At 34.8% G+C, this 11254-nt stretch overlaps 1 protein-coding gene across 1 annotated transcript; it reads left to right on the forward strand.

Moving 5' to 3' along the window:
- The first annotated feature begins 464 nt into the window (after positions 1 to 464).
- Positions 465 to 11254, forward strand: LOC145724768 (glucose dehydrogenase [FAD, quinone]-like). The gene is made up of 9 exons (XM_081973194.1): positions 465 to 641; positions 3594 to 3809; positions 3872 to 3981; positions 4908 to 5057; positions 5112 to 5406; positions 5819 to 5966; positions 6021 to 6212; positions 6273 to 6603; positions 10870 to 11254. Exons 1-9 carry the CDS (start codon positions 467 to 469, stop codon positions 11077 to 11079), a joined length of 1827 nt encoding a protein of 608 aa, XP_081829320.1. The 5' UTR covers positions 465 to 466; the 3' UTR covers positions 11080 to 11254.

The following is an 11254-nucleotide window of genomic DNA, read 5'->3' on the forward strand; positions in this document are numbered from 1 at the left end:
TTAAAATTCAAATTTTTTTATTTTTTTTTAACTAAATTAAAAACTCAATGAAGTGTGTTCTTAATTAAGAAATCAAATGAATACAAAAATCAAATATACAGTTATTATTTTTTCTTCTTAATATAGAATATACTATTACCGCATCCGGTACTGAAAAGTGCACTTTATCGCATTGTTGGTTTCTTGAGTTTTTTTAGAGAAATTCAACATTTTGACCGATACTTGGTTGTTGATCAATTTGTTGAACTTTTAGATAACAAAATGGAAAAAAAATCAGTCTTTTTAGTTAAAACTTAACGTGTGCGACAGTTTAAGCCAATAAGTATATGCAAATGTGATAGGAGCATTGACACTACATTTTACGTTTGCACTTTGATAACAAAAAAAAATCAGGTTGTTTTGGTAGAATACTTATATAAATATAAAAAAAGGTCATAACGGGACTATTCAATGATTTCTCGACGAGATGTGGACGCTACTTTTGTTCATACTTTGCATTCGGGCCGTTGTTCCGTTTGGAGAAAATGCGAATACTACGCAACTAGCTGAAGAATTGGAAGCATTAATAGAAGAAGCGATCAACTATGAACCTCCCGATGACTTATCCGAATACCTTAACGCAACTAACAAAGAACCAATCGGTAAGAATTTTTCTACATTGATTTTTTTAAGAGTTTCTGACAATGCTAGATTTTTCCTAGCAATTGTTATATAGTTTCTGGCAATGCGTAATAGTTTCTAGTAATTGCCAGAGTTTTTGGCAAAGCCAGATAGCTTCTGGCATATTGCTAGATTGTTGTGACAATGCCAGATATCTTCTGGCAATTCACAGCGCCTGGCATTGCTAGATAATTTCTGGAAATTGTCAAGGATTCTAGCATTGGCAGATAGTTTCTGGCAATGCCAGATATATTCTAGCATTGGCAGACAGATTCTGCTAATTCCAGATAGATTCTATAGCTTTGTCAGATAGTTTCTCGTAATTGTCAGCAGAGCTGTCGGTATTTGAATTACTTTAATTGGAAAATGTAGTTCAATTAATTTTAAGTAATTGAACTACTGTAATTAGATTACTTTTCAAAAACAATAATTGTAATTGATTTTTCAATTACTCAGCAAAAGTAGTTGTAATTGGTAATTGATTTTACGATTTGTTCTGTAATTGAACGAACGAAAACGAAATTTGAAAGTAGTTGAATTACTTTCAGAGTAATTGAATTACTTTCAGAGTAATTGAATTACTCTCAGAGTAATTAAACTACTTTTCAGAGTAGTTGAATTACAAATAATGTTAAAGTAATGGAACTACTTGTTTTTGAGGTTAGATACGATTGTTGTGTTTTGCGCGGTTGAGAAGTAGCGGTTTACTGAACCGGGTTCAGAACGGCGTTTTGGTTGGGTAAATGAAAAAATAGAAAAAAGTTAGAAAGTTGCGATTTTTGCTGCCTGGTGTAGTATTTTGTTCTCTTCATTTTAACATTAAACAACGCTATAGGTTGCATTTCATTTTTTTGAGTTAGGCGGTAAAATAAAATTTCTTTGTAAAAAGCGCCACCTGTGGACGAAAGAAAACAACTTTAAATAATTATTTATGGAGCATCTAATAGAAAAAAACCTGCTCTTTTCAATGGTGCCAAACTTAATGTTCTACGACAAAGGGTTTCGTAGTTATCGCAGTTTTTTTAAAGCAACTTTTGACTTACCTCCACCACTTTAAGTCAAGAAATGGAGAAAAAAGGTTTTAATCAAAGTTGTTGCTAGTAAACGTAGCTTCCGTTTGCAAGTATTTTCAGAGTGCCATTGTATTTGAAATTTTGGAGATATGCACTTTTTTTAAGTTAAAGTTGTTAGTACGCCCTCTTGAGGACATTTCCTGAAACTGAAAATATTTTCTAGCGATTCTTTTGGCCCCTTTTTATAACAAATTTTTTTTTTCAAAGCTCTACGATTAACCGTTAAGTCAAAAAAGCCGAGTGCCACTCTTATTTGGACAGCCTGTACATTTACTACTGCCAATAAATAAATTACTTTTTAATAGTTCAGTTACATTTGAGTAGTTCGATTACATTTGAGTAATTGAATTAATGCCAGTAGTTGAACTACTGTAATTGTCTATTAATTCAACTACTTTACTGAAGTAATTGGTAGTTCAACTACATTTTAAAAACATTGACTAATTGTAATTCAACTACTTTCACGAATTTGAGAGTAGTTATTAATTGTATATATATTAATTGTGATAGTTTTTTGCTATGCCAGATAGATTATGGCATTGGCAGATAGTTTCTGACAATTGTCTGATAGTTTGTGGCAATACCAAATAGATTCTAGCATTGGCAGATAGATTTTAGCAATTCCAGATAAATTCTATAGCTTTGCCAGACAGATTCTAGCATTGGCAGATAGTTTCTGGCAATTGTCTGATAGTTTGTGGCAATGTCAGATAAATTCAAGCATTGGCAGATCGATTTTGGCAATTCCAAATAGATTCTAGCTTTGGTAGATAAATTCTAACATTGCATATAGTTTCTGGCAATTGTCTGTCGGAATGCCAGATATATTCTAGCATTGGCAGATACATTTTGGCAATGCCAGATCGATTGTAACATTGGCAGTTATCTTCCGGAATTTATCAGATAGTTTCTGGAAATGCGCCAAATAGATTTTAGCATTGGCAGATAGTTTTTGGCAATTCCCGATAGATTATAGCAATTGCAGACAGTTTCTTGCAATAGATAGTTGTCAGATACATTGTAACATTGACTGATAATTTCAAAAAATTGTTAGATAGTTTCTGGAAACGCCAAATATTTATTAGACATTTTTCGGTATTTGCCAGATAGAGTTTGGAAATGCCAGATAGGTTCTAGCATTGGCAGATACTTTCTTGTAATGCCTGATAGTTTCTGGCAATTATCAGATAATTTCTTGTAATGTCAGGCAATTTCTGCTAATGTTAGATTGTTTCAGGCAATGCCCAGATAGTTTCTGATAATGCCAGATAGTTTCTAGGCAAATAGTTTTTGGCAAAGCCACATAGCTTCTGGTTTTGCTAATTAATTTAAAAAGCATTGGCAGATAGCTTCTAGCATTCCCTTACAGATTCTGGCATTTCTAGATAGTTTCGGGCTATTATCAACAAGATTACTATGTACCGGGTGATTACCTAAGACAGGACGTCAGTTGTATTGAGAAAGTAAAATTGATTTGAAAAACAGGTTTGAATCAAAACATTTATTGTGCACTCCATTGTAGAACATATACAGCGTGTTCTAAGCTAATCGTGTCTGCCATTTACATAGCTGTCATAAATTTTTGGAAATTTTACCCAATTTCTATATTTTTAATTTATAAATTTATTTTAATAAATAAAATCTTTTAAGAGATGCTCTTCATTTACTTTATTGTTCTTGTAATTTAAAAACCTTTCCAGAATTATCTTTCGACTGTCTGGTCGTAGACTTTATTCCTTAAAACCACTTGCGGAAAGTGACTTTTACGCACACTGATGCTCAAAAACATGTTCTTTGGGCACTTGACTTGCGTAAAATATCACTTTCCACACTCGTTAGGAAAATAATTAATAATTTCAGAATATGGAACATACGATTTTATTATCGTGGGTTCGGGTCCGGCCGGTTCGGTTATCGCAAATCGATTAACTGAAATTGGAGAATGGAAGGTTCTACTTTTAGAAGCAGGCCCTAACGTAACCGACCTAAATAAGTTATTGTCCATGTACGGATATGTTGCAACCAGCGAAGATGATATCGGATACGTAACGGTACCACAAACTTACGCTTGTCAAGGTGGGCTGTTTAAGCCAAACGTGCAAAAAGTTTTAAAATTGTGAGGAGTGTTATAATTTTAGGTATGGAAAATAAGCAGTGCGCTCTTAGGGGTGGTAGAGTTTTAGGAGGGACGTCCAGTATAAATGGGGGATTTTACCTTCGAGCTCATCCCGGTGATTTTCAAAGATGGGTAAATATACACAAGTGATTTACCTCGAATTTTTTTCGAGTCAATTTAATAGTGACAAAGCTTGAAATGACATTTTTAAGCCTATGGAAAATGTAAAAATTGTTTTTTATGTTAAAAACTTGGTTAAGAAAACCTTGAAACTCAATTTTCCAAGCTGAAAGATTGAAATGTGTTTTCAAATTATGAAAACTTTCTTCAAATGTAAATTTTAAGCTTTTGATGTCACTTTTCATTGGTTCAGAATCACATTTTGGTGTCCAAGTCAATTTTCAAGGTTTATATGTGTGAATTTGTTGTCAAAAATGTAGAGAAAGTAGTTTTTAATGTCTACAAGTCATTTTTCAGTACTAAAGTTTGTCAATCTATCTGAAAACAGTGACAACTGACTACAAACACAGTTTTTTAGCCTCTCAAGTCAATTGTCACAGTTTACAAGTCAATTTTCAAGACTAAATTCTTTCAATTTGTCTGAAAACCATGAAAACTGGTTGCAAAGACAATTTTTAAGCTTCCCAAGTCAATTTTCACCGTTTCAAAGTAAATTTACTGGTTTCTAAATCAATTTTCAGAACTAAAGTCTTTCAATTTGTCTGGAAGAGTTGGGATGGTTTTGAACGTATACTATTTAAAGTACTCGCAAACGAAGTTTCAAATCAGAAAGAGGCATTTATTTTTTCAAATTGAACAAGAAAAGTAAAAGAAACAGTAATTTTTGAAAAATATCCAGTGACGTAGAAAATAAGCCGGAAAAATGACATAATGTATGTCAACTTATTTTATGATGGACTATCGAATGTTGAATTATTGACATTTAAAACTGGACCACCCTGTATATCACTTATTTGTTTCACTTCTTAATTGAATACACATCCCATATATTTGTGGTGAAAAGCTAAAATGTTATAGTTTTTCTGCATTTTTCATAGGTTGACGTGTATGGTGCGCAAAACTGGACTTGGGAAGAAGTGCTGCCCTATTACATTAAATCTGAAAATGTCACTTATGAACCCAGAGACGATGAGTACCATGGACACGACGGCTATTTGACTGTTAGCAATGACGTGGACTCTGAAACGGTACTATTAAAGGGTTTGTTATACAAACCGATTTGAACTTGTTACATTTTCCAGACCGAACCATTGCTAAATGCCTTCTACGAACAAGGCTTCAGCTATGAAGATTTCAATGGGGTGGCCAGTACTGGTGTTTCTAGGATTGCGGTGACTATGAAGGGAAATGAACGCGCCAGTGCCGTCACCAGTTTTATTAATCGTGCCCTAAATAGAACCAATTTGGAAGTCAGCATTAATAGTTACGTTACCAAAGTGATTATAGACGACGATAAGGTGACCGCAACAGGAGTTATCTTTGTCAAAAATCAAACTAAATACATTGCCTATGCCAATAAGGAGATTATAATATCAGGTTAGTTGATGAGCTAGAAGCCAGTTACGTAGTGTTCTTCCATTTCCACAACGTTCAACGGTTTTATTATTCTTCTTCTCCTCTCCATCCTGACCTTAAAAACTGCTTCTCTAAATAAATCTGCAGAAGCTCAACCATTCTCACAGATTCCCCAGCCAATATATTCTCCTTTTCCAAGATTATTAAGGAAAGTGTCTCATATTTTGAAGCCTGCATTATGTGACCCAGATAGGTGATCTTTCTTCTCTTTAACACCTCCAAATACTCTTTATTCATTCTATTAGGCACTTCTGCGTGGGTCATGTTCTCTGATTATTCTTATGTAGGTCCACATCTCAAATGCCTCTATTTTTCTTTCCTATGTTCTGTTAAGGTGTTCTAAAACGCTTTTATTGCTATAATTCAATTTTAGGAGGGCCTTACAACTCTGCATTTCTGCTGTTACATTCAGGTATAGGGCCTCGCAAAGACCTGATAGCGTTGGATATTCCAGTAATTGCTGACTTACCGGTAGGCCAGTATTACCAGGACCATGCGTTGTTCTTAGGGTTTTACATAAAGTAACAGTTGTTCTGATGTAACTTCAACCAAATCTAACACAACGTATGTTTCAGAACTAACCGTACTTTATATAATTACACTTTTTTGGAGCAAGTGAAACGTTATCAGAATCATCTTAGACCTTTAACAAACCAGGCGAATGTGGTGGCTTGGTCGAGCTATGGTGACAGTGCGGGTAGGCCCAATATCGAATTGGCGACTTTTGAGCCCTACGCAGAACCAACTTCTGTTCAAAAAATGTTCAGGTAATTCAGGAATTTCTTATTGTATCTAGTTAACCAACAAACCGTATTGTTGTTAAACAGGTTCAGTAACGCAACAGTCGATTCTATGGAAGGAAACAAAGAAACTGACCTAAACCTCTTCGTCGCGTTGTTGCATCCAAAGTCACGTGGAACGATCACTTTGAAATCCAGCGATCCCAAAGATAAGCCCTTAATCGATTCCAATAGCTACGCAGATCCTGACGATGTGGAAGTAATGCTGCAAGCTATAAAGATGACTCTAGCTTTGAAGGAAACTAAAACCTTCCGTAATTTTCAAATGCAACCAGTTCTTCAGGATGCTCCTGGGTGTAAGGGCAAAAAGGGCTCTAGAAAATGGAATATATGTGCGATTAGACACTATGGTTCTACGGTAGGTTTTCAATAGCTGTAAGTATTCATATTTTACAATATATTTTATATGCGCATGCATATGAGTACATTGAAACTATAAACTAGATAAGTGAAAGCAAAACTCAGAGTCGATCTCCACAAATATTTATTAATAAAGGTTGTTATCTGCCTAACATGTTTCGGGTGTATTCAGACACCCATCTTCAGAGGCTGTAAGTTATACAGTGTGTTAATTAAAAACTTGTAAAACTAAGGATATGGAAGCCTACCTTAACTAGATCACTAGTCTGCTGACTGTCATTCTAAAAGGGGGGACAGCTGAACCCAGATGTACTAAGGTGGTTTTTTTATTCTGCACGGGGGAAAAAAACCTTGATCAAAAAACCCAGTTCTGGTTCTGAGGTGACAGGTTGCTCCGTTTTTTATTCTCGAAGGGGAAAAAAACTTAATCAAAACCCAGTGTTGATGTCAAAAGATGAAGTTAGTTGCTTGGTTTATTTATACTTTAATTTATCTGCCGCCCCCCCCATTACATATACACCCCTTCAGGACATCCTATTTCTACTCATGCTTTTAATTACAGATAAACATGCAGTTTTTACATCATTCAACTTCTTTGGGTTTTGATTAAGTTTTTTCCCCCTTCAAGAATAAAAAAACGGAGCAACCTGTCACCTCAGAACCAGAACTGGGTTTTTTGATCAAGGTTTTTTTCCCCCGTGCAGAATAAAAAAAACACCTTAGTACATCTGGGTTCAGCTGTCCCCCCTTTTAGAATGACAGTCAGCAGACTAGTGATCTAGTTAAGGTAGGCTTCCATATCCTTAGTTTTACAAGTTTTTAATTAACACACTGTATAACTTACAGCCTCTGAAGATGGGTGTCTGAATACACCCGAAACATGTTAGGCAGATAACAACCTTTATTAATAAATATTTGTGGAGATCGACTCTGAGTTTTGCTTTCACTTACACTCACTACTCCACTGTGTGCATATGGACTACTACTTTTCGATATAAACTAGATGTATGTACAAAAAAAACTGAAAATGTACCTTTAGGGTCAAAAAATGAATTTATGCCCTCGGGCCATAAAATTCTTTTACCACCCGTTGCATACCTACTTTTTATTAAAAAACAAGGTAGATGGTAGTGGAACACAAACACATTTAGTCTATTATTTGGATTGTTGACTATTTCTTCCGTTGTAGACGTACTAGTGACCACCGCAAGTGTGTTTGAAGACAGTAAAGCTTGCCAAAGTTCAAATTTTATTTTGAATTGAATCCTCTGTACAGGGTGATCTATCACGAATCGTCGCAATCTACTATCGAAGAACAGTAATGACTATAATTCTGAAAATATGTCCATGGAGGCAGTTCATCTAAATTCTAAAATATTTTCAAAATTGTGGCAGTTCCGGTTAAACATCTTGTACATTGTTTCTTTTTTGAGCCTATTTTATGTCTAATTTCATATCTATTTGTATCCGTTTCTGAGATATTTAAGTATGTGAGAAAATTATTAATTTTCTTTTTAATTAACCCTTTCATGACCAATTTTTCATATTTGTATTACTTTTTGTGCTCCGGTATGTTAATTTTTATCGTAAAATGGTGTATTTCTATAAGAGGAGCGGAAATATTGATTTTGAACAATGACTCCATATGGCGTCATTGGGCAGATAGGAAAAACAAATACAAATAACAGTTCTTAGTTTAATTTTTATTTTTTTTACGTGAAATTCAACAAATCAGTTTTTTGTAGGCACAAAGCAACTTTACATTTAACGCATCCAAGCCTGGAATAAGATGTTTTGCACTGCCTGCATTGCTGCTTTGGATCCAAATGAGTTGGAAAATGACCGTAAGAGTCATATCGAACATCGTCAACTGGAGTTGGAATGGTGATTTTTTTCTTGTTTTGCATGGGTGGAAGCAAAGTGGGTGATCCCACAGGTGAACTCTCAGTGCTTGTAGGCCTCCCCCTTTTTCTAAATAGAGAACAGACATTTTTTTGAAGAAGAGCATTCCCGATATCAGCTCTAAAATCTATCAGACTTTTATGTTTCGTGCCTCTCAAGTTGCAGTCCTTTCGATATAATAACCACGCATTTACGATAGCTACATCAATTAAATGGAAAATAATGCGAAGGTAGTACCGCTTCACACCATGTTTTATACGGTATAATGACACTAACATGTCATTCAAATCGACGCCACCCATATAGGAATTATATTCCTTTATTATATCTGGACGATCTACATCGATATATTTTTTTTTCTGTCGTCGACCATCTTTTGACTACACCGATGGGATAAATTCCTGTATAGTTTGAAGCAATATGTACAGTTTTATTGTCATACCAATTTGCAACTATAATATTTTTATTTTGGTCCGTGGCGTAGTCAAACGATCCTCTTCGTTCCGATTTCAACTCCTTCTCGTTTTTCAAAATGTTGCATTTCATTCTCGCTAAACGTACAGTACCACATGCCAAAATACCACGACTTTTTAGGTCACTAAGCAATTGGTACGATGTAAACCAGTTGTCCATAAATAGCTTGTGGTTTTTGTTATGTGGTAAACTTTGACATAATCGCAATACAATGTCACCACTTATGCCTAAGTCTGTAGGATTAGTCACGGTACCCTTTCCGACGTAGATCTCGAAATCATGTTCAAAACCGAATGTTCCCGCTCTTGCAAAAATTTTAATTCCCCACTTATGTGGTTTATTCTTTATATATTGCTTTAGACTTGGACGCCCCTTGAGAGGAATCATGATTTCATCAATTGCTTGATGCTCCCCATTTGGCACTTTTCCGAAATTTTTACGGATGGCATCTACAAATGGCCTAACTTTGAATAGTTTGTCATAACCCTCTTCATTCCTTGTTTTAATTTCTGAATTGTCGTTGAAATGGAGCATAGCGCGAAGTTTTTCAAACCTATTTCTAGGTATAACATCAGCAATGATAGGAAGACGAGTTGCATTCGCTCAGAACATTCTAAAAGCAGGCATTTGAATAATTCCACTCATAATGTGAATGTCTAGAAACTGACACATTTCAGTATAGTTAGTATTTACTGATCTGAAATTTTTCTGTACAGAATATAAATTTGTTTGCTGCACAATGTTATTTATGATGTCAGCATCAATAAACATTTAGAAATAACTTAGTGGCGTTATTTCATCGTCAGATATAGGCCTAAAGCTTTCTTCATAACGCGTACTTGTCGGATCTATATCTTTTTTTATCCATTTTGGAATCATTTTTCTCACCAACTTATTTCTAATTTCCGATAGCGGTAACAGATCTTCTGGATCTTCAGGTTCTTCTGTTTCAGTTGCCCCCTTGTCTTCATAGTTTTCTGTTTGAATGTGAAACGGAACAGGATTCTGTTAAAATAATCAATTTTACAGAACATGGTAAACATAAACATTATGTAATCTAATGACAATTTAAGATACTCAGGTCAAGAAAGATAGACGGTAATTATTATTCGAGTGTGCTTATGTCTTTCCATTGTTTTATGTCAGTAAAATAAAGTTAGTATAAAATCTAATAAAAGTATCTTCAATCTCTTTGACCAGTTCTTAAAGGGATAAAGGAAGCTGTAGAAATTAACAGATTCTGCATCTCTTCATAGGATTCCTGACTGTTGCTAACATTTCTTCATTTTCGCTGTCCAAGTCTTCAATATCTACGTCAGAAACGTCACCTTCCATCAGAAGCAACAAATTGTTTGCCTCGGTAGGTGATAATCCAACGTAATCAGACATAATAAAAAAACCTGCAACAGTATTTGCTTTTAACCAAAATTTTTACCTTGGCGCTCAATGACTCCATATGCAATGATTAAGTTCAAAGTCGTGTAATGACAGTAACAATTTGGAAATCACCTATAATATTGCATAGAGCTCTTGATTAGATCTAACTAAAGGTAAATAAGCAAAAATTACAACTATATACTTACGTTTCTTCAAAAGACTCACAAAATAACCGCCTATTATTTATGCGCACAACTACTGACAATTGAACATGTAGGTTATGCCTGCGTTTTTGTTTTGATACTCTAGTGCCATCTATTGGTAACGATAAAGTGTCGGTTTAGTAAAAAACAAAAAAAAAATCACTGGGAAGGAAAGGGTTAGCGAACATTTTATTGATTTTTTTATTCACTTTTTTAGGTTTTGATATTAATGCCCCTTCTTCGGGCATTCAAGTTTTCCACAAACATTATTGTTTTACTACTACAAATAATAGATAATTTTTCCACAGCATTTCCATTCAACCTCAGCCAATTTGATGGGAAATGACACGTCCAAGTCGGTTGTGAATCATCGATTATTGGTTCACGGATTTGTGAATTTAAGGGTCGCAGACACTAGCATTTTCCCTGAAACTGTTTCGGGCCATCCACATTCCACTTCCTATATGACCGGCGAACGCTGTGCTGACTTTATCAAAGAAGACTACGGCAAATTATAATAATAGATTGTATACCAATAATATATTATGTATTTCTGGTTTATCTGAGATACCTAAATACAAGTTTCATTTAGTGGTGTTGTATGTCGCTACCACCTTCCACTTTAACACCTTGTAACTGGGTTATTTTAAGAGCTACAGTATAGTTCAATATACCAATTTGTAGGTTTTAAAA

This window comes from Ips typographus, linkage group LG2 (genome assembly GCF_016097725.1).
Source record: "Ips typographus isolate SLU linkage group LG2, UJ_Ityp_2.0, whole genome shotgun sequence".
In the NCBI taxonomy this organism is placed as follows: Eukaryota; Metazoa; Arthropoda; class Insecta; order Coleoptera; family Curculionidae; genus Ips; species Ips typographus.